Raw genomic sequence first — 24,300 nt, 5'->3', positions numbered from 1 at the left:
ACAAGAATTAAGAATAATAGGCAGGGTTTTGCTTATACCAGAATCATATTATTTTAAAGAAACCACACATTTAATGCACACTTAGCTTAAATTTTTCTTTATATCCATTTTTTATGGCTTAAGAATCCCTCCTGTATCTGCGTATATATAGCAACCCGTCAGTGCAAACACAACTCATTGAAACACACTGCCATCGCAGAGGGAGAGGAAGCAAAAGCAATCGGCCGTAACAAAATTTCCGACACGTGCGACAAAATTGCCTTCTATTGGGATGGGGGTATAGGGATCGGGATGGGAAAGGGGATAGGTAGTGGGGCGGAAGTGGGAGGTGGTGGGGCCTGGCCCGAGGGTGCGGATTTAGGCAACCAGAAAGGCACGACCAAAACAAACCCGAACCAAACACAAAGCCCACCGCCCCCTGGGATTCCCCATTTTCGGGCCGTGTTGCTGGCAACAATGTTGCGGCAACATATTTCGATTGATTGAGATGCGTTGGCGACTTTTGAATGCGAATGTGTGTCAACAGTTTTTCACTGGGTCTATAAATAATTTTACTTTGATGGATGCTCGAGCATGAGTGTGTGCAAATAAAGCCGCTTTCTGCAGATAAAGTCAGCGATAGTAAATTAGTGATTATTCTGCGAGCAAAGTCAACTATTTATTTGGTAGCTTATCAGGTTAAACTTGGAACGCTCTTTTAAAACTAATTTAATGATAAATACAGTCTTTAAAATTTCACATTCATTATTTATGTTTAATATAACCACAAATAATTGTTGCGTTTTTTTTAATTTCACTAATATTTCAGTAAATCGTTTGGCCACTTTTGTGGGGTGCGCAGTGAGTGCCTGCTGAGCTGCCATTAAAACGACGCTCGTTCGTCGGACGGCGTTCATTCTGCTTTGGGCGGTCGAGGTGTTCGTCTCGCAGTTTGGTCAGGAAAGTGGAAAAGCTACGGGAGCTTTGTATTTCGCGCTGAACACGAGCATTTACGTATTTCGCACTCGCAGTCGCAGTCGCAATCGCACTCGGGTATTCGCATATCCGTGTTTGTTGTTTGACAGCGCGCGTGTGTCCCACTGTGTGTGTGTGTGAGTGAGTGTAGCTGTGGTGGTGTGACCGCCACACGCGCAACGAAAGCGAAAGTTTTGTTTGGCGCGCGTGTTGCCATTGGCGTCTGCGAATTTGCACACACACGTTCCCTTACCTAGAATAGATTAAAAGCGTGTGAAAACAAATACGAAAAAATACAGAAAATATTCAGAAAATATACAGAAAATAAAGAGAAAAGATAATGTTCATTATTACCAATGAGGCCGCATTAAATTAAGTGTATCTAGAGCGAAAGAAACACGACATCAACATCATTCCCGCAGACTCTGGGTAAGTCGGCAGGTCGCGCGAAAAGGTTTGCCATAAATCTCCCGGCATTAGCATTGGCTTTTTGTGTGCCACACGTGCGATGCTAAATAATAATACGAAAAAAGAAGGAAAATTGCACTTGACAGCCGACTTCCGATGCTGAAAGCTCTCCTGCCAACTAGAGTGGCTGTCCTCCTGTTCTCCGTGTTTTTTTTTGCATCCCCCTTGGCCTTCCTTCCTTTCCCCGTATAGGCGAGATTTTTTCGAGCTTCGTGCCTCACCTTCTGAAGGACGAATTTAGGTCAGGATCCATGGGCCTTATCACATGACTCATGGCGGCGTGTCCTTTGGCATTTGGGCTACCCTGGCTGCGCTTGCATCTGCATTTCGGCGGACCACATGGCGTATGCGCAATATTGATTTCTTAAGCTCACTAACTCTGACCTTTAAAGCTCCTACTTAAAGTGGTTTACAAGTTACGAAACAACCTTATGCTAGCCAGATTTAAATTCCGCTCATATCTTGAATGTTTCAATAAAAATTGAATGCTCTTTTGATGTCTGTGTTATTTTATGCCCCAAATACTCGCGGGATATAAAGAGCATAAAGTTCGAATGTTTCGGACTTCAGGGACTCCCCTTGTTTACATATATTGCCAGACGAACTCAATTTTCGCAAGGGCAACAAAGTGTAACCTAAAGAAAACAAAACTTTAACATGTTGATGTGTTAGCCCTTTATTTGTTTCGGTGCTGGCGAATTCCAAGAACTAAGATAAAAAAGTACTTCCTTCCTCTACGTAAATGTGTTTATGGTTTTACTTCAGCCATTAAGACTACGGTCAAGTCGTGTGAAATATTCTTAAAATGAACACAAAGTAATCATAGACTCTGGTCTGCGATTTGAAAGAATAGAAAAGAGGGGGATTTTTCTGGGCCGCTTTTGCAGCTGCTTTTTATGGCGTACTAAAAAGAAGCGATGGCTCAGCTAAAGTGAGTCAAGCTGCGACTTCCACAACCGACAGCTGTTTATTTATTTTTTTACTCACATTGAAACCGTTGCATTTGCTTAACTACGCTTTTGTACACGACATAATCCCAAGTCTGTTAGTTTATTTAAGTTGGATTTTATTTACTTGTTCTATAGAAATAGTGCAACAAGAAGAACTAAAGTTCTGGGTATTAAGTCTTCGGTTCATTGGCACCATTGAACCTATCTATACATTCAGGGCGTATTTCCAACCGGAAATTGCTGTAGGCAGGCATGGGTGGACATTAGACAGGTACCGAGCATATCTATATCTGCGATAGGTAACTCTTGCGCGTGTTTGGGGGGGCCGCTCCATTCATGACACCCCATGACGCCCATAATCGTAGATTTATCATTTTCGCTCGAGCGCGCGCGTTCCGCATTACAGCAACAAACAAAGCAGTAAAAAAATTGGAAAAAATATTAGCCCCATCCGATATACATATAAATATAAACAAGCAACAACCCGGGTCGGGGGAACGAAATAACAAAAAAAAGACAACAAAATATATATGTAAAGCTGGCATTTCGATCGTCGGCTTTGGCCCCAAATGAGGAGAAAAGAGAGCGCGCGCAGCTCGGACGGCGCAACACGTGCGTCGTTAATTCAATAAAAAAATACACACAAAAAAACAATAAATAATAGCTGCAAAAAAAAGGCAGAAGAACAAGAGCAACACACAAACACACGTATACAACACGGCCACTAGAGCGTTTTCTCTAGGCCACTGGGCGTGTGGGAGGGAGGGAGATAGAGATATAGCATAAAAGTTCATTAACGGCATGTGAGCTTTCCTCCGCCTGCTTGTGTTGGTGTGCCGTCTGTGTTCATTGTTTTTATGCCGCTCTCTCGTGGCTTGTGTTTGCGATTAACGGGAGAGCGGCTTTATCTCTCTTTCCGCACACTAGCCTAAATACACTTAGGAAAAATGCGAACTAAGTGCCGATACAAGTAAGAACTTGGGATTCTGTTGAAAATATTTACCATAAAAAAACAATGTCTTGTCTTTTATTTTATAACTTTCATGCTCGAAAATTACAATTTAAATATATATATTTGTTTCATTAAGTAACTGATTAAAATTGAATATATATTATTTTTAAATATTTACTTTTTTTCCGTGCGGATCACCAGTCTGTGGCACTATGTGAGTTTTTGTTCGCCTTTGCCTTGTCGTGGGGCTCGTGTCTCTGAAATTATCGCGAAGTGGGCTCCTCGCTTCTCGGTCGCCGTCGACTGCGACTGAATGACAAAGTCTTCTTTGTTTTCCAGTGTGCTTGCTGTTTTTTTTTCTGTGTTTTAATTTATGCAGGCAAATACAATATTATTTCTCTTTTCGCTTGGCTTTTGGTCAAGTCGTTAGGCATCCGTCTGGGTTTTTTGGTCGCACGTGTGCGGGACATTATTTTAAAGTGTATCATCTGAAAATACTATAGGCTTCTGTCGGCGCTCATGAATGCCCAATGTGAAACATGAGACGTAGGTATAACAATAAAAATTGGCTAAGTGCCTAATTTCCTATGGTATAATTAATTCGGCTAATGGCTTATTAAGAGGATCACACTGTGGGATCCATCGAGATTTATTTAAATCCCACGCCATAAATTACCCTCTTCCGGTCGGAACTTAATGTTTATTTATAGACCAATCGGTTTTGTTCGGATTTTGTGGGGCAAATATATAGAGTAAAACACATAAGTTTGTTAAGGCCTTAATATTTACATACTCCAGGGCGTATACGCAATTTTATTTTGTTAGCAGCGGAATAAAGACTGTGAACTTTTTAATTCGGTAGTTTAATTTAGTGTAGTACTTTGCCTATTCTTACGGTGTGGTAGCTATCAAACAGAGTGGACTCTTGAACTGCCCTACAACAGCTGTTTGCACTTGGCCAACTACTCACTGGCAAACACTTGATTCGTTACCGGGCGATATAACTAATTGCTGACCCAATAACGACAGACATACGACGCCTTAATAAATATACATTAATGTTAACGTAAATGAGTGCACGCGCCACTATTTGTACGAGGAAGCACTCGATTCGGGCAAAGTAAACCGACGCTGCCCATCCCCAATATACTATGTATATATAGTATATATATATATCCAATAAATGAGCCACACGTGCGGCTGAGACAAGCAATATGCGCTCAATGTCGGTTGGCATCTATTGTCTTTACTTCGCCCGTTCCGCCATATATTTTCCGCTCGTTTTATGACCACATTAGCGAATTATATTTCACTGCCATTCAAAGCGTAAAGACAGCGACTAGGCAAACATAAATTAAACAAAGTCTGGCCGAAAGTTTCGGTGGGGTTTTGGCCAACACGCGCCGCTTCTGGTTGTCCCCTGTCTATTGTTTCTTGGGGATGCCCCTTCTACCTTCTGCCGACTACAGTCAGTGAACTGTTTTGGGCACTCTGGTTATGCCAACTTGGGGTCATGCTAGTCACTTATCTTCAAAAAAGTTGATTTCTAACTGACTCACTACCGAACAAGATTTTGCGCCACGAGCGCCACATTTATTTTGATCACAATCTCATGCTCGTGCGCTTCGAGATTCCTGGAAAGCGTAATCGAGTAATGTTGTTTGATTTTTGAATTTTATCTAAGATAAAAATTAAGTGCTGGCAACAGATTTTTTTAATAAACATGATCCAACATGATTTATTGTCAGATAATAATTTATTGCAACTATAATATATAAGTATTTTATTTAATATGTGATAAAGCATGATAATAGCTCCGGTTTAGCTGCAAAATGTGATTCGTTTTTAATAGAGTTAATTGAGTTTTTTTAATAAAGATTTTGTATGTTTGGCTTATTGAGTAGACCGTGACTAAGCTAAAAATATATTTAAATTGTAAGGCTATAAATAAATTTAATTCATCAAAAAATAGATTTTGATTCAGCTTTTTTGCCGACAACAAGTATACGCCCTGTTGCCTGGCAGAATGAGCCACACGTGCCACCATAAGTCATTAATTAATGTTAATAGCCGCGCTTAACATTTTTATGACGTGCCAATGAAACGAGCCAAACATTATTATTGCTGACAAAATGTCAAACCCTCAAACACTCTTGAAAGGCGAAATTTATGTTCGCAAATCATTAATTCAAGCAAAACCGAATAATACAATGAACGAGCTTTGTGTCTCTCCTTTACCTACGATCCAATTAGCCGTCACAATGGAGGCCAATAAAAGGTGAAAAATAAAATCGAAAATATTCCGATAGACATCTATAATTTGAATCATCATTCCGGGTTCTCGATATGCAAAAATCCATGGCGTTCTATTATTTAGTGAGCTAAGTGACGCACGCCCTGTATCAATCACATTCATGTTTTATGTCTTATGTCTTCGGGAGATCTTGTTTCGACATGTGGGCTTAACAATAAAACTTTTATGAATGCTCTAGGCACTCAGACGTTTAGCTAATAAGGCTTTTGATTAATTTAAGTCGTTCTCAAAGGCGAAACAGAAAACAAAAGGCATTTATGTCCACTTTGCGCCAAATAGGTTTAAAAAAGCGATCAATTTTTAAGTGGAACTCTTGTTTTTTGGTAATGTTATTGGAGTTCGAACTTTAGAGTTTGTTTACAGGCTTATCAATTCACGGCTACCGAATTCGTATTTTGCATTCCACCAAGGTTCCATCACTAGCCGGTATTTTTAAAAACACACATTGCCCAATGATGGATGGTTCTTATAAATAAATGCGGTGAGATTAGCTGAAGATTTGCGAATGATTATTTACTGGTCTTGAGTGGAACTCTACCCGGGATCGCGAATGGAAGCCAGACAATGTCCGTCTTTATTTCTGGGTCCAATGTGTTTGAGTGGTTCCGGGTCTTTGTTTTATGTCAGCCATTTCTGGCGTGTTATTGAATTTCTGTTATCGAGAAGTCATAATTTGGCGCACGTGTGCCTCATTTAACTGTTTGCCATCGGCACTTTTTATTGCCATTTTCGCCGGCTTCAATTGGGTTACCGAAATTGCATCATCTACTTATCGAGAACGCTAATTTCTTGTTCGTCGTCTAGACCACGTTAACGAAATGCAGAAGAAGTGTGAAGAAAACCTGTCACTAATTTCCCCCTAAAAAGGCGCATGCCTACAGTTGGCACGTTTATCCCTAACCCAACAGTATCTGAATACAATTATGACGCATTTTGATATTTTTTTTTGGTTCAATTTTAGTTTGTTTAGTTTCTGTTGTGACTGTTGCTGTCTGGCTTTTAGGCGCATGTGTTGAGATAAGAAGGAAAAATTAGCACTTTGATGACTTGCCAATGGGCAAACATGAGCGGTTTTGCACTGGCAATAAAACTGAAGCTAACTGAATGGGTAATACCCTTAATAAACCATAATTTTATTAATAATTATAATATGTAAAACAAAATGGCTTTCAGATATGTATTATTCTTCTCTTATATGCTACACTTTCGGCTATTTGTGCTTGCCTTACATTTCTTAAAATAGCGATTGTACCCCTTTGAAAATAGAGAAAGAGTATAAGATAATAAATACGCAAATCTTAAACAAACGTGGTTCGTGTAAACAATAAATGTAAGACACAGTCATAAAGTAAACATGCTGCGGAAAGTTTTATTCGTGTATATAGATGAGATTTCTGTTTGCTCGCGGCGTCTTTAAAATGTGCCGCGCGTGTAAAGTTGTGAGATAGGGTCAAAAATGTACGGAATTCCCCTTGGGAGATTAGAACAACAGAAACACACGTGCGGGCTTGCAATTAGAAAAGAAAGCGAAATTAAATGCAGGTACCAGCACTGCTTAATATTAAGTATACGCCCCGCATGACATATTACAAATATTATCTCCACCAGCGTGCGCTCTTAATCAAAGCTGCCTTGAGCACTTTCCTCGTAAATAAAAGCCGGATCATTGGGGTTATCAATATTTCAAGACCCTCTGGGCTAATGCAGCCATTGGAAGATGATGGCACTGAGCATTTAGTAAAACGAGACCCCAGTGCAACTTAAACCGCTTACGCAGCCAGCACACAAAAGACAACCACATATGTGCAAGTGCTTATAAGTATTCATGTACGGGAAAAAAATAGTTCCATTAGCTTTGGAACTTTTATTAAATGCTTTGAGCTTATATGCCATTACTAACAGCGAAATTTGTTGTCTTTGCTGCTTAGAGGGATAGGTTTTCTATTTGTATTGCCGTAGCTAATGAGTAACTTAGATATTTTTGCCCGTGTACCCATGTGTGCTCCGATGTAAGCGAACAATGGGGGCATTGTAGAGCCCGCAGCGCTTAGCGTTACGCATGACAAATAAATTTCAAAATGGCAACGCCTTTGCAGACGGGCGCACACGTTCCTGTAAAATACATATATAAAAACATAAAAAAAACGAGTGCCTTGAACTCTAATTTTTGCGTCGGTTACACGTTGACAATATTTGGCTGGCTCATGTGACTGTGATGTAGCCCGCCGGTCACAACAAAGCCACGGCAATTTCCAAAACATAAAGGAACAATAAGATACCCCAGCAGTAAGAAGAGAGAAAATCAAATTTCCCTTCCGTTCTGGTGGCGTGTGAAAAGTCATTGGCATAAGCAAATTCCATTGTTTTGTCTTCGCTTCTCTTTGCTTTGACAGCTGACAGACTGTGCGTGTGTTTTGGTATTTATTTTTGTGTTTTTCCTGGCGTTTTTTGTGGCGTGTCATGTTGAACAATTATTGGCTAATTTGTAGGCACGCAGCGGTAAATCTCATCAAAGTTGCTTGATTGACTTGACCTCCAGCCTGCAGGTGGCCGAGCTACAGGTGTCTCTGGAGAAACGTGTCTGAAATGTATGCACAATCGCCCTTTAAGCCTTAAATCTTGTCTTAGCTTTAAGCACTGTACATTTTCCTGGCTCCCGGCGCTTCCCACAGGAAGATGTCCTGTTTCCCTAGGACCTACTCTCGATTTTCCCTCCCTATTTTGCGCTTCAGGCCCGCACGCGCCGCATTAAATTTGCCACTGGGGCAATTCGTTGAGGCTTAGTATTTGTTACGCACATTTTGGTCTTTTGTTACAGACATTTTCCGGGCTCCGCTGAAGGGACAAATGGGCACCGAGAAAATAAGTTTACCACAGGTATTAGCATTTTGCAACTCAATAATAATCCTTAATTTAGTTCAGGTTATTCACTAATAATTGTCAGAAGTTGCTAATATTGATAATAATAATACAATAATAAGTATTGTAAGTATACTATATATTTTTTCTCAAAGTGAACCAAGCAATCGCCTTAGATCAGCCATCTCAGACCTTAACTATCGGATGACGGATAAGGCATAAATAATGAAAAGCAATTTCAGCGCATATTGGCGCATTGACATCGACCTGAAACCGACAGTCAGTGGTGGCGTAAGTGGTTGGATGGGGGTGATGGGTCTGAAAATCTTCTTAGCCGCCCACAAGTACTTTGCATGGCGGACATGGCGGACAGGGGCGGCAAATGGGCTTGGGGACAGGTTGGTAAAATGCCATCATGGGCCACAAGCATTTCATCATCGTCGCGAGCGCTTTTACCAAATGTAATTACACTCAAGAGATACACGTGCCGCCAACAGCCGCTCGTTTTCGGGGCGTTTTTCAATTTGAATTTGACTGCCGACAGGCGGGGCTCATCTCCACTCATCTCCTCTCATCTCCTCCCATCTCCCGGCACTTGAGCAAATTTGCGTGCCCGCCGGAATGCCTGCCCATCAATATTCTGCCCCGGAATATGCCGCCACCCGCGCAAAACCCACTTCAAGTGAGTTTGTTTACCTTTGCCGATGGCTGGTCTTTAGCCAGGATTTGGAGCCCCACTAATGAGCTTCAGCTGGCTGGTGCTTCGTCTTAAATTTCGCTCCGATATCCAGACTGCTGCAAAATGTTAACTTGGCGATGGGATAGACGTGGAGTTGGGTTCTGAGCTTTGAGCCTTTGTGTGGCTTGGATGATTTATGTAGTTTTAATGTATTAGCAAATCTGATCTGGCCGAAAAACGATTATTCTGTGAACTGGATTTGGCGAGGATTGAATAAACAATTGTTGGTGACTAATAGAAATGCGTAGAAGCGGAAGGTGTTCAGTTTAAAATATGTATAAATCATCAACGGGTTCTTAAGAAGAAATCTCCTTATCTTTTGGAATTCCCTACGCACATAATTGTTTTCGGTTTCAGTTCTTATCGATGACGAAGTATAAACGAATTTATGACCGCGTCATATCCTGCCTTTGCTCAATATACACAACATGTTTTCAGTATCGCACTGCACTGCGGCAGATACAATTCAGATTGCCCAAAGTTAAACGAACCCAAAGGAATTCGTATCTCTGCATTCAGTGTTCGAATACTGAATTTGAATTTGTTTACTGTGCGGCGCGTGCAGATCGGCAGCTTAATTACGCACTAAAACGATATATCAATTAATCAATGCGGCGGCTAATTAATTTGTGCGCTTACTTCCATTTGCTTTCAGTGTGAGTACACGCTGCCGAATAAAAGAAGACTCAAGAAAATGGCGCCCACCATATGCTCGGAGAAGAAGCAGCTGCGCGAAACGCGGCGACATCATGGCGTGGCCACAGCCGCCGTTTCATCAGCATCCACAGCCGCATCTACCGCATCCACCGCATCCTCGGTCTCGTCCTCATCATCGTCCTCGTCCTCATCCTCGTCCGTGGGATCCACATCTGCAGCTGCCGCCACACAAGCCAGTTCGGTGCTCAACCATGGTGAGTAAACACTGGGAAATAGCTTGGGTTAGACTTATTAGACTTCATAAGTTGCATATAACTGTTTAACACTTAAATTTCAATTACTTTAAGCCTACTTGAATCCTTTAATTTATAAGTAATCACAAGTGAAAGCTTAGACCAGTTTGGCTCAGTGCCAATAGGTTGTGGTGGGCGCACGCGGCGTATACGTAACTTAGCCTTACACATTCATTGCAGTTTCCGCCTTGTCTCTGTTTTACTTTATTTATTTTTTTTTTTGGTATACCCCTTATAGTCAGAATCCCCTGCTGATTTGCTGATGTCGTTGGTGAGGCGACTGTTACAAGTCCATTTCCCAGTCGCCAGTTGCCATTTGCCAGTTGCCAGTTGCCGAGCTGCTCACGTTACTCGGTCATGTTTAATTAATTTATGTAAACTCGGCCACCCACCTCCGTTCTCAGAGCTCTGTCCTCGTTTCCCACTTCCTCATTGCCATATAACCAAGCATATGTGTGGCTCGACTAGAGCGAATGCACGTGCCATGGGCAATGGGCGTTTGGCGATGGGTTCGCAATTGGGTTCGCATCGGGTTCTTCACGTGTTGGTCTCCGGTGTTTCATTGATGCTGATACTGCCAATGTTGCTCCATGGAAGGCACGCGAGTTCGGTGTTATGCCACAACAATTTGCGTCAGCAATTGGCTCCAGCTGCTCTTCCGCCGGCGTTGGTCGCTGGTCGTTGGGTAAGACAGACTCGGCTCGCAAATCTGGCTGACACATTTATATAAGCGATCTAATGCCGCATGACTGCCACCGAAATGGATATGGGCTCAGTGGGATGGGATGGGATGGAATGGGATGGGATGGGTTTCGAGTAGCAGGCGGAAAGGCAAAACAGTTTATCAAGTAACTTAAAATGGAACACATCAGCTCAAGTCGATTTTAAATATACAAACAGAATCTTAGGTATAGGTACCCGCTAACGAACTCATCCAGTTAATTAGTTAAGTCACTTTTGGTACGTATAATTACTACTTCCTTAGCAGATTCTCTTGAAACATTTTCCACATCCCAGTCAAATGAAGCCCCCTGATTACTCATTAGCCAAGTGAAATGGCCCGAACATTTACCTAGATTTTTTCCAAGAAATATTTCACAAGCACACGTAGCCAGGGGCGTCGGCCTAGGGGGGGCTTCCACATAAGTGTGTGTCATAACCTCCAGTGTTGTTTCTGCTGCTGTGCCACTTTTGCCGGGGCTTTATTTACATGTTTTGCACATTCGCTTCGCCTGCTTTTAGCCAAGTTTGCTATTTTTTCCCTTTGCTGCTGACTTTATTGGTGCCATTTCCAAAGTGAATTCATTGAAAGCACCGCTGATGTTGTTGCTGCCTTTTTATTTTGTGCTCGTTGCTGCCTGCTAATTTGCAGCAACACATAAAAATAAACCGAAAGAAATACACCGACACAAGCCTTAAATAAAAATGGGTGTGACGAGGCCACGTGCAAGCCTCATGACGCTACAACTTCGAAGTCCCCCATCTCGTCTGCCTTCCCCGGGGAGGCTGCCCTCGAAATGGGCGTGGCCCGCGGGAGGGTTGGAATGTTGGCCAATGCCCTCGCCCTGTGCCTTCACTGAAGGTATTTAAAATTTTATTTCCAAGCATCGCCGGTGACTAATTCACCGAGAACGAAGCGAGGCACGTGCGAACGCGCGGCGAGAACTCCAGTACTTTTAAAGTGCAGAGATACGAGTTTGATACCGCCTAGAAGTTGTCGTTTTCAAATAGGTTAATAGCTATCAGTAAAATTGGAAATTCCACCAAAGTTTTTTTTTAGCAACTATTTGTACCTTTCTTGTATATCATTATAAGAATTTACAAGAACAACTTTTTTTTATTATAGTAGGTTGATAGACTTCACTCATCGAAAAATTAAAGTACAAAATATAAACTTGATTTTTGCCTAGTCATGAAACTCGAAGAAGTTAAGAGCTTAGAGGAAATAGCCGCATGTGCCAAGTTGCAATTAAACGAAATCGATCTCATATCCCGAACATCGAAATGTGGGAAAAGTGTGTTAGAGATTTTCGACGTCGATGAGAAGGTCAGTTTCTCATCCGATGGAGGTGAGGAGGAAATGGAAATTCTTGAGCGTTCCGTGCAGTCCGACGACAGACCAGAGAAAATGGCACACGAAATTGACTGTTTGATTAGACAGATTGAGGGAATGCAAATGGCGATTAGGAAACGTCAACTTAAGAAGAGTAGCGAACAGGTCAGTGAGGAATCTGCAGTACAAGAAACCGAAACCCTGAACGAATGTCAAGTTAGGTGCAAAGAGAGGGAAAATCAGGGAAATTACATTGAAGCCAATGTAAATCCGAAACACCAACCGCTGAGCGGCAATGAGTTACTGGAAGCAAGGAGTCTTCGTCAGGCCCACAATCGCATTCAGCAACAAATAGATGAAGTTATCTGCAGGTATAGAAAGCTCCGCGAAATCATCTGCGAAATGCGGAAAAAGATTCGCTGCATGGAAGTCAATCTTATAGATTTAAATTCGAAAACCGAAAAATATATAGTTTGGTTCGGCGAAGTTGCCAAGGAAATGAATGTGTGCGAGGAGCGGTACAATTACCTACTTGAAGCCAAGATGTGCAGAACGGAGGCCATAAAAACAGACCAGGTTCATACCGCCCGATTCCTCAAACGTAATGCTGCTTATGTTACCAAAATTCGGTTAAAACGCGAAATCGCTGAGTTCATTGACGAGGTGAAGGATATTGAGACTTTAATGGGTGAGCTGCACAAGGAACTGGATAGGAATATGGCTCTTTTCGAAATACCACGCACTAATTCGCTGGATAATCCAGCCCCGTTTCTAGCATCCTTGGCTTGGACAGTTAGACTATCCGATGAGTTCCGGAAATCAGGAATAAAACTCAAAGACGGCGTCAACTAGAAGTTGATCATTAAGAAAGAAATCTACATGTTTGCAGAAATGAAAAAAAATGTATTTATTGTTATGTAAAATAATTGTTATCACAAAATTGTTGCGACAAAAATGAGTAAAAAGAAAGATATAGTAAGATGACTTGGTAATACAAACAATAAAAATAAATTATACGTTGCTCGAAGTAAAATGATTCACGCGCAGAAAGTACCTGTAGATGTCTTAGCCCCTTCACACAATACGTCATCGACTTTTCCTCATTTCCTTTTAGCTTTCACCTTTCACGAGGGCGTCATTAGTTGGGTGGTGGCACCTCACGCAGCCACTCTCACGTTTCGCTGCACTGGGGCCAGGTGTCGTTATCGCGTAAGCTCTGTTCTGCCGGAGAACCGGAGAACGACTCCGTACCCATTTGAACGATTCCTCGGGTGCAGTGCCATGTGCAGCGTTAACTTCTAGGAGATGCGTCATGACCCTGACCATAGACAAACAGTCTATTTCCAATCGCTGTGCGCAGGAAGGTTGAGCTTACACACAGTTATGGGCACACGCGGAAAAATAATCCAAAGGCAGTGCATGAGTTATCCTTGACGTATTCATTAGAGAATCTTTAATGATTAATTACTTAGTTGTGTAAAGCCAGCTATGGTCATTACATTTCCATATTTCAGAAATATTTTCATTTGAATGACCTACATTTGTTTTCTAAATGTACGGCACATTTAGGTCTGTATTTTCGGTTGTGTTTCGTTTTCCGTGACTTCCAACAGCTGATGTTTGCAATGAGCGTTGCCAAAGCGTTGCGACTGCTAATTGGTGCGAAAAGCGTTGTCGTCGCCGGAACGCTTAACCCTGGTGCTGGTCACGTTTTTTGCCCACACGCGATGACCGCATTTACATACAGAAACCCACACAGAGACACATGCAGAGACACTGGCTCACAGACAATGTTGTAGACATCGACTGATTAACTTAGCACTTGACCACACAACTGCACCGTGGGCTCAGAAAATCGCTGTGCTTTTATTTTTAATATTTCTAAATCAGGAAATGGGTTTAATTTTAAATTTCATTAAATGGGTTACGATCATTGGATTTCGCTTACGCGCAACAATTTGTATACAATGTATCGAAACGAGGTCATGTTATTAAATTACTTAAACTTGCTTACGAGCTCTGAGCTACTGGGTATACACTGAAATGATAGTATTAAAGTTTATCACTGGTTTAATTATTAAATATTTTTAGACAAAGCTAACATGATTCACTGTGCAGCTTTCTAGTCTTTTCTTTGTTCACGACTTAACTAAGTCTCTGTTTGCCTCTGTTTTATACTTGCAGTGGCCAAAGGTTCGATGAACTCGATGAGTCGCCGTCGCCAGTCGCGACTGCAGCGCAGGATGCCTCACATCCTGGCCCGCGTTTCCTCCTTCTCCACGGACACGAGCAGCGGCGTGGAAACGGAGGTGGAGATGGACTCCGAGCAGAGGATGCAGCTGGACGAGGAGAGCTACTCGGATGCCAGGATCCAGGAACTGCCGCAACAGCCACATTCCAGCAGCGACAACATCAAGACAGTATTACAGCCGACGACGGCTAGCGGGTATAGCAGCAAGCAGAACCGATCGGCCAGGGCCAAAAACTGTGATCGGGAGGTGCCGCTCCAGGTGGAGGATGAGCGCGATGGCGACAGTGGGTACGAGTACAGCCAGGATCCCATTAAGGAGCAGCACTTGTACCACCAGAACAGCGAGGGCCTCTTGTCCATCGCCATCAAGACTATCAAGCTGGTGCAACGCAACAAGCTGTTGCAAAAGCGATTGGCCGAACTGCAGCTGGAGACGTCGGAGTTCATTGCCTCGGTTCTGGCCAATCCGGAAAATCGCCAATTCCGGGAAAAGATGTCGCCAAAGACCGATGCCAAGGTCAGCAACATGCTGCTGCGCCACTAAATTGATCTGGAAAAATCAAAACAATTTAGCCCCATTTCTGGACGTGATAAGAATTTTATTTGCAAACCTATCTTAAGTCATAGCGAATTGTATTTGATTTTAAATGTATTCGCTCAGAGTGTTTGTAATCCGTTGCTTACAGATTTTTCGTATTTAGTCGCGTTGCTCGACATGTTGCGGCAACATTTCGGGCAACATTCAAAAAATATTGCCAGCTTATGGGCTGAGCATGTAAATTACATGGAAAATGTATGTAAAATCGGAATTGTTTGATTATACATCATGTATTAATTTGTAAATGCTTCTCTGCCTATCATTTCAAAATTCCCTGTTACCCATTTGGCGTTTATATGCGTTATGCTAATAAAATAAATAAATTATTATACTTATACTTTAATTTATTATAACCATAATCGAATAAGTTCCTTTGTTAAATGTATTTTCATATATGACCACAATACATGTTTTACACGTCCAGAAATCCCATTTTTAGTGGGCTTAGTTTTGAAGAATTTGTACTGATTAAATTTACAAACATATTCATCAAAGTTTAACAATTTAAATATACAAATAATGAAGAAATCGCTATGCTAACATTTACAAACAAGAAAATATTTATACGAATCCAAAAAGTCCAAAAGTGTATCTGTAGTCGATAAGAAAGTTTTATGTTTTACAGTCTCTACACTCAAGAATTAATTTATAATAAATCTATCTAATACATATATCTAGAAAACCCCAGCATAATCAATGGAACCCTACGACGCTTTTCGCTTTTTGCAACAAATAGATCTAGTGAGAATTAATTGATATGCAAAGCAATTGGTTTGAACAAAAATACGTAAACTATTTTCGGTATTATTAAACTAACCGATATATTTCAATGAATATGCCTAAGTATATCGAAACTATCAAAACGCTACAAAGCAACACAAATCAAAGCGAAACCAAAATACCAACTAAAAGCAAACCTTTCCAATTCTAAAACTTTTAACAAACCTCTCTGGCATACTCCACCTACTTAAAGGAACAAATCATCCAACTCACAACAAAAGAATTCATCAATAAAATTAGTGACCAATTAAACGTATTTTATCTTATTTTTCTCTGGGGTTTCTTGACTCATACGCAGTGCGACACAAAGTAAACAAGTCATGGCTATGTGTGTACTCTGGCCGTGTCAATAACACCCAATCAAAGTGTTCAAAGACCGTCTCGGCTGCACAGATTTGACATGGAGTCTGTCATCCAATCGGTCACGAAGGTATGGATGTTCTGAAAAACACTGAAAAGGGCTGAGGTTATATTAAGAAAGTTCAGAAAAAGATTTAGAAGGATTTAGATACAACCAAATTTACTTAAAGGCTCATACCCTAAAGGCTTTCTAAAAATTGTATACATTTTCGTGCTAACTTGTTCGCAATCTAAATTAAAGATTTTCGGAACTCCCCATCAGTTGTGGGCTGTAATGCATATCCACTCAATAGACAGAAAATTATTCAGCAATTGTTTCAAGTTCATTCAATTAAGTCGGTCCTCTTTAGCCTGGCTAAGACCTTTTGAGTGTCATTTTGGGTTTAGATTTTGATGATGATGATGGTGGTACACCCTTGTCTGCACGTCGACCAGGTCTCCGGCTCCACTCAGCACTTAAATTGTATTTTTAACCGCACTCTTGACACTCGGAGCACTCGTCTCAGTTACAGCCCTCGGATGCGAAATCATAATTTTACCAAAGCGCCCGGTGACGTTGGTCAATCATCGTGCTGCGTTTATGGCATTGTGGGTGCTCCATCATCGCAGCTATTATTATTGTTAGTTTACAGGCATTATATTGTTTTATTGGGTTTTTTACGCACTCCGGTCACGTCTTCATCTGTTTGAGACACGTGATTTATGGGGCCCAAGTGATGGGCGACCCGGCCCACTTGACACTGAAGAGTTTTTATTACCCACCCGGCAAGCGGTGCAGAAACTGTTGATTTGGTTTACTTTGATGCCGTGATTCGGATTCGGATTCGTATTTGGTAATTTGTATTATTTGATATCCGTCTGAGCAGCCACCGTTTGTTGTCTTTGGCTGCCGAGCGTTAAATCGCCAGCGTTTCTGTATCAACTCAGATTTCTGTGCTGGTTGCCTTGGCAAGGTCGTTGATCAAGTGCGATTGGGGAGTGTTTGTCCAAGCGATTAAAATGTATAGTATTAGAAGTGAGTCACTTGAAGTAGTTGGCCCATAAATAACTCACGCACTGGCAGCAGTTAAGCCGGGGAATATTGCACTTGTGTTACTTGTTTGTTTGAGCCAATTTTTACACTAAACGTTGGCATTGGAAACTATTTGAGTTTGCTAATTTGCAAATCAAGTATGTAAAATGTGAATTCGTTAGCAAACATTTCATACATTCTGTGTTAATTATGAGAAGGTTCTTGTGAGAATGGTGCAGCACATAAGCACGGGTAGTTCACTCATATAGTTTTTCCCAATTTAATAAAAATTTTATATGAAACTTGCAGTCTCACTTTCTGCCCTAGGCAGTTATTTTTTGGAAATTCCAGGTAAGCGATTATCCATGTATACCTTTGTTTAGCAGTTAAAACTTTATTAGCAAGACGCATTGTTTCCTGATCCATAATCAATTATCAGGTCACCATTTGAGTAGTTGAGCACTTTGTGGAGTACGTGTTTGAACTCCATGGAAATGAATGAGCCATGCCATTTTACACTTGTCGAGTCATGCCAAATGAATATGCATAAAAGCTGGGCAAATATCAAATATCAAATAAAGCAATGCAAAATGCATTCAAGCCGATATGCTGGGATTGTAGCTATAAAAAGAAACACATGTATTGTACTCAAGGTCACTGATTTTACGATTCACAGAAATCGCCAAAAATTAGATAAAAAATGTATTGTGAAAGTAACTGCGAAATCGGGCGAGCTGAACGCCAAAAATGTGTTCAGTTGCCCATTAAAGAAACGATTTGGCTGTTGTTCGTATGCAAATGAGTCTGGGTCAAGCGTTTGTAATCCGCTGAATGCCATCTTAATGATCAGACCCATGAGCAGACCCATGTAACCAAGACGATCTTGTAAGGTCGCTGGCGCAGCCGGAAAAGCGTCTCTCCGATTCAAATCTTGACATTGAACTTCACCAATGGCAGTCCAATGACTCGTACCATTATTGTCGTTAAAATACATACATATATATATTCAAAGATCGAAAGCCGTAAACAGCGGAAGCACTTTAATTCACCTACTTGATCTTTCGCACCAACGCGCTAATAAGTCGGCGACAAATCGCTGATCATCGACTTGTCCAGCATGATTAGGCTTACGATCTTTCGATCAGCGTGCTGCTAATCAACATGCAGCAAATTCCCCAAAAATAGCTCGTAAAATGGACAAAAAATTGGCAAGTTCACCCGATGAACTTGAAAATAAATGGTCCATCGTGGACCGGCGCTCAAATGTATCTTGTATCTTTCTTTCGTGATCGCTCGAACGTAGCGCGTTGACCGACTAGCCCGGCAGCTACCTGTGTTGTTAACTGAGTTTTTGAAACGATTATTTTTTTTTTAGTTTTTTTTTTTTTGATCTCGCTTAGGCTTCAACGTTGCAGGCCGGGCAGCAACGTTTCATTTAAGCGCCGGACATCAGCGGGCGCGCATGCGCATTCGTCATTTGTGAATTCGTGAATCGGTGAATCGATCGGGGTATCTGTGAATTTTAGTGGCCCATTTTTATACAGAGCAATTCGTAAGTGCATTCTATCGCCATTCAATTTGCATGGATTTTGCATGATTGGCAAACGTGTTTAGAATTTCATAAGAGAATATGTGACAACCTGTGCTGTAACGTGTGTTTAAATCTGGTCTACTGACGTAAACTCCATAGGCATTTAGCAATTGGTTTTTAGTGAGAACTTGTCTGACAAAAAATGTAGTTTTGCGGTTTTTGGCTAATGAAATGCATCTGTGTTGCAGACTTAAGTGCAAAATATTGTGCACCTTTGGTTTTAGTTTTTGTTTCTCAAATATAAGTACACCCATATATTGCATAGTAATTTATATTTCTGAAGATAAGCTTCAAAGTTTCTTGTATTACAATATCACTTTAATTGGCTTGATTTAATTTTGAGATATTATTTGAGCAACCCAACCGCAATTTGCTAATCCCTCCTAATGGCCAACTTAATTGCTCATAAACATAATTATTTTTCAAATCAGATTTAACAAATTTGATGTTATAGTTATCAAGATCTTTAGCCTGTTCGTCTCAGCCAATTAAGTTCGGCTTAATGACCCACATTGATTGGCATGGTGTTGATAGCCAGAACCTTAATGAACATAACGCCCTTCGGAAGGCGTGTCTAAAGTGAAACCGGCTTTAAGTAGTTCTGTAATCGTCGTAGCCGATCGAGTGAATCCGACCACAAGGTCATGGCCAAGATATAGAACTTAACTGAACAAAGACGTAGCCGCGGAATCTCATTATTTTGGTTTATTTTAAGCGATCAACTTGGCTACTGTATCGTCGTCTCATTCAACTACTTGCCGGCTTTATTGAGGTTAATTGAAATGATTTATTAACATTTGTGCAATTTTTGTTGGCGCTTCGAAAATTCCCAAATTGAGATAATTTGCATAAAAAAACATTTGGCGCCCACAACTTAAAGTAATTTAATTTCAACCTTTTTTGAGGATTTTTTGAGCAACATTGTTTTTTACGAACATCCGTGTGCGGTTTATGGGTCAACGCTTAAATATTTGCTGTGTCTTCGCGATCGATTTATTTTGATTTTATTTGCAATGTTTGCTTTGATTTGGTTTCTTCTTCATTTTAGTTTTGTTTTGACCACGAACCGGTTGGCTAGCATTAACTTAATTTCGCTCCTTTTGCAAAGTCATTATTTTTATTGGCACTTTTGATTTCGTTGTCTTGTAACCCCAAAACCTGTTGAACTTGAGCTCAAAACACGTTCAGGATAAATCGAAGTGCATTTGGGCATGAAGAGGGCTCAGAACATGCAAAAGGAAAAAAGTGAAATCGTTCTCAAGGTCGCCGCCACTCGCACGGAAATGCTAATTTTCTCAGAATGTTCTGATTTTCTTTTTTCCGAACGCTAATGGAAATGTTTCGAGTAGGAAGTTTTGGTTTTTATTAAAAAAGTCATAAACAGTGTAGTTAAATAATTTATTTCTCAGCAATGCAAAAAGTTTTTAAAAAACTGCGCTTTTGACATTTTAACAACAGGCAAGAAATAACGATTATTTTTAACAAGGCTGTCACTAAAATTCGTTTCACTGAAGAACAATATAGATTACCCACATGCAATCGTAAACAATTGTTTTTTATTTTTAATTTTTAACGCAATATTTTACCTTGCAGTTTAAGCCAAGATGAGAGTCTGTGGGGTGCTGCTTTTTTGCCTGTGGTCTTTTCAAGTCACCAGGTCCCAACTTCTGGTTGACTGGGCTCGTGATTTCGAGACTTCGCTGCTGAACAATAGGATCCCGGACACCACACGATTCCTGCCGGAATATGACTTCATCATCGTGGGCGCAGGAAGTGCAGGATGTGTGTTGGCCAATCGGCTGAGCGAGATATCCTCGGCGAGCGTACTGCTCCTGGAGGCCGGGGATCAGGAGACCTTCATCAGCGACGTTCCGCTGACAGCGGCTCTCACCCAAATGACTCGGTATAATTGGGGCTACAAGGCGGAGCCCACGGAGCACGCCTGTCAAGGATTGAAGGGCGGCGTTTGCAATTGGCCCAAGGGGCGTGGCGTGGGTGGCACCAGTCTGATCAACTTTATGTTATATACACGAGGTCATCGGAGGGACTATGATGAGTGGGCGGCGGCCAACAACTCGGGTTGGTCCTACGACGAACTGCTGCCCTACTTTCGAAAATCGGAGCGCATTGGAATCCCGGAGCTGTATAAATCTCCCTATCATGGACGCAATGGCCAGTTGGATGTGCAGTATACGGACTATAGGTCGCAACTCTTGAAGGCCTTTCTGAAATCAGGCAGGGAAATGGGCTACGACATTACGGATCCAAATGGAGAGCACCTCATGGGATTCGCCAGGTCGCAGGCCACCATCCGGAATGGCAGGCGGTGCAGTACGAGCAAGGCCTTCATACAGCCAGTTGTGCATCGAAAGAACCTTCATATCTCCATGAAAAGTTGGGTCACGCGCCTGATTATCGATCCGATCACCAAAACTGCCACTGGAGTGGAGTTCGTGAAGCAGCGCCAGCGTTTCGTCGTGCGGGCCAGAAAAGAGGTGATTCTCTCCGCTGGCACCATTGCCAGTCCGCAGCTTCTCATGTTATCCGGAATCGGACCAGCGGAGCACCTTGGGGAGCATAATATAACGGTAATGCAGGATCTGCCAGTGGGCTACAACTTGCAGGATCACATAACACTCAATGGTCTTGTGTTTGTGGTCAATGACTCGACGGTAAACGATGCGCGACTGCTGAATCCCTCGGACATATTCAGGTACATCTTCGCTGGACAGGGACCCTACACCATTCCAGGTGGAGCTGAGGCATTTGCTTTTGTGCGCACTCCCAGCTCCAAATTTGGTAAGTAGTAATCATGATTAAAATTTATGAATTAAACTAATTTCCACATATTTACCCCAAAAGCGAAGGACTATCCTGATATGGAACTGGTCCTAGGAGCCGGATCCTTAAGTGGAGATCGCTTCGGCACCATGCGAAATTTGCTGGGCATCACCGACGAGTTTTACGACTACATGTTCGGAGATCTGCAGAACAAGGAGACCTTTGGCCTGGTTCCAGTGCTCCTGCGGCCCAAAAGTCGGGGCAGAATATCGCTGCGTAGTCGCAATCCCTTCCACTGGCCCCGAATGGAGCCCAATTTCATGCAGCATCCCGACGATGTGAGGGCCTTGATCGAGGGAATCGAAATGGTAGGATTAATCATCTTTAATTCGAAACATAATTAACTTTTGTATCACTTTCAGATTCTCAAGCTTTCTAGATCGAAGCCGATGGTAAAGATGGGCACTCGTTTCCATGACCGTCCATTTCCGGGCTGTGAGCACCTGAAGTTCGCCAGCGAGGAGTACTGGAAATGCTGCCTAAGAAGATATGGTTCCAGTTTGCAGCATCAATCGGGCACCTGCAAAATGGGTCCTGCAACGGATAATACCTCAGTGGTGGATGCCCAACTGCGGATCCACGGTATCCGTGGACTACGGGTTGTGGATGCTTCTGTGTTACCCAATGTCCCAGCTGGTCACACCAATGCCATTGTGATCATGGTCGCAGAAAAGGCGGCGGATATGATAAAGGATGCTTGGCGCATGCCGATCACTCCCTTGAGCTCATAAGTTGACCATTAAGTTTGTTATTTATTGTTTAGTTGTCGCACAAGCCATTAGGTTATGTTCTCATGTGATAGTTTATAATGTAGCTAAGTGTTCCCTACTGTCTCAATGGGTTATTTTTAAACAATATTTTTTGTATGCACTTAAATTTACTATTTTATAAGCTAGAATGTTTACAAGATAAGTTTCCTCTTTAAAATAAATTTAATTTTGTTGACTATTTGTGACTGTTATGTATTTCGGTTATTTAAATTTCGCGCCAAGCTAAAAAGCTGTTGAAAGCCTTAACCGAATACGTTTTATATCAACCACCTTCTGTACCTTGGCATTTACAGCTTTTTGGTGGGGATAAAATTTAAAAAAAGAAATACATAAAATAATAAAGAAATAAAACTATAAATTAATGTTCTTTTTTTTATAATAATTTGTATGTATATATTGACTAGTTATGGTTATAACCATTTCCCATTTTACATTACTCCAGTCGTATTTACATGTAGAGAACAGTGGCGCCTCTGCTGAAAACGTAAGCGAAGTCGTGCTTAACGTTTTAGCTTTGCGTTTTATAACGGACTTCGTAAGGTAGTGTTTGCAGCAAAATAACGCCTTTAATCATAATATCGAATACTTGAATATCCGCTAGCTTAGGCTAACCCAAAACGTAGCTTCTTCTGCCACCGAAATAAGCAATGTCACGCAGAGGCATATTTTAGTTCACATGGGAACCGAGGAACAGCCAGTGGCTAATACCAATGGCTTTGCGTGCTCCGCTGAGGATTGTTTTTAATGACCGCTGGCCGGGTAATTGCTGACCTCCCTCTTGGTAAAAATAGAAGCATAGACAAAGCTCCCGCCCAGCAACCGTTGCGTTTTAGAGGTTCCTTAACCCGGCCATAAAGCTAACCCACTTTGTCTGGTCACATACTCGTACGTATGTACGTATGTACGTATGTACGTTTGTATTTGTGGCCATGGCCACGTGGCGTATGGGCAATAAGCTTAATTAAATATTTAAATCGTAGGCGGGAGCCATTAAAGGCTCGTGGTATTCTATTATTGGAGATTTACAATTGCCAAGACAGCTTTGATTGTAGCTTTTCCACTTCTTAAATGTTGCTCTGCGCAAATAGCTGAGGAATAGCCGTGGAATGGAATTATTTGATAGATGCATACTTTGAATAAGAAATATTTACCTTTACCTTCTTTCGACTGATTGGCATTGCTTAAATATTTAAGCCAGCCTGAACAGACTGAATGGTGGAGTGCCGGAGTGGGCAAGATTTGGCGTATTTGTGGTGGAATATTTCTGCGGGTGCGGAACGGGATGTCTGTTGATGCCATTCGCCCACCTATTCAAATTACGGCGTTGCCCGTGCCTGTGGTCATAGGTCAACAATGCGACATTTTGGAGCTCGAATTCGCAATACACGCTGACAGCCACAAAACAATCCAATTACGCGCTCGGTGCCTGCAATTTTCGAGCTAATTGATTTCGAAAATACCGAAAATAATGAAATGGAACCCTAGCGACAAATCGCAGGTGAATTGGTAATTGGAAATTGGAAAAAACAAAAATAAAGTCAATCTAAGGGCATTACTGTGCTGGTATACCTACATTTCACTGGTAGCTTTTCAAGTCATTCTTAAACGTTCTTTAAGCCCAAGTTTCATACCTGTATTTTTGTTAGCAGCTGCTGTAAAAAGCGGGTAAAACGGATGCCACTCAAGTGGAGTAACTTTAAGATAAGACTGGAAATGTTGCACTTAAACGGCAGAGGGGTAAACGTCTGTATCTTTTCATTGCATGCAAAGCAGCTCACTGAGTTTCCGCCCTATCTTCCATAGCTGATCTAATTAGGAATCTCATGACGTGAGAAGGCGACGCCGAGTGAATGGCTCA

General features: G+C 41.7%; 3 protein-coding genes across 3 annotated transcripts; all 3 read left to right on the top strand.

Annotated features, from left to right (window-relative positions):
- Positions 1 to 894: 894 nt before the first annotated feature.
- Positions 895 to 16,124, top strand: LOC122620236 (suppressor protein SRP40). The gene is made up of 3 exons (XM_043797608.1): positions 895 to 1,383; positions 9,892 to 10,147; positions 14,424 to 16,124. The coding sequence occupies exons 2-3, from the start codon at positions 9,931 to 9,933 to the stop codon at positions 15,032 to 15,034; spliced, it is 828 nt and encodes a 275-aa protein (XP_043653543.1). The 5' UTR covers positions 895 to 1,383; positions 9,892 to 9,930; the 3' UTR covers positions 15,035 to 16,124.
- Positions 12,041 to 13,272, top strand: LOC122620235. The gene has a single exon (XM_043797607.1). The coding sequence runs from the start codon at positions 12,099 to 12,101 to the stop codon at positions 13,089 to 13,091; it is 993 nt and encodes a 330-aa protein (XP_043653542.1). The 5' UTR covers positions 12,041 to 12,098; the 3' UTR covers positions 13,092 to 13,272.
- Positions 16,125 to 18,685: 2,561 nt separating the features above from the next.
- On the top strand, positions 18,686 to 22,537 carry LOC122620726 (glucose dehydrogenase [FAD, quinone]). The gene is made up of 4 exons (XM_043798324.1): positions 18,686 to 18,792; positions 20,425 to 21,630; positions 21,694 to 21,980; positions 22,035 to 22,537. The coding sequence occupies exons 2-4, from the start codon at positions 20,436 to 20,438 to the stop codon at positions 22,401 to 22,403; spliced, it is 1,851 nt and encodes a 616-aa protein (XP_043654259.1). The 5' UTR covers positions 18,686 to 18,792; positions 20,425 to 20,435; the 3' UTR covers positions 22,404 to 22,537.
- The last annotated feature ends 1,763 nt before the right edge of the window (positions 22,538 to 24,300 follow it).

The sequence above is a fragment of the Drosophila teissieri genome, chromosome 3R (genome assembly GCF_016746235.2).
Source record: "Drosophila teissieri strain GT53w chromosome 3R, Prin_Dtei_1.1, whole genome shotgun sequence".
Lineage (NCBI taxonomy): Eukaryota > Metazoa > Arthropoda > Insecta > Diptera > Drosophilidae > Drosophila > Drosophila teissieri.
The sequence above is the reverse complement of the archived record's forward strand: the minus strand, read 5'-3'. Positions and strand labels throughout refer to the sequence as shown.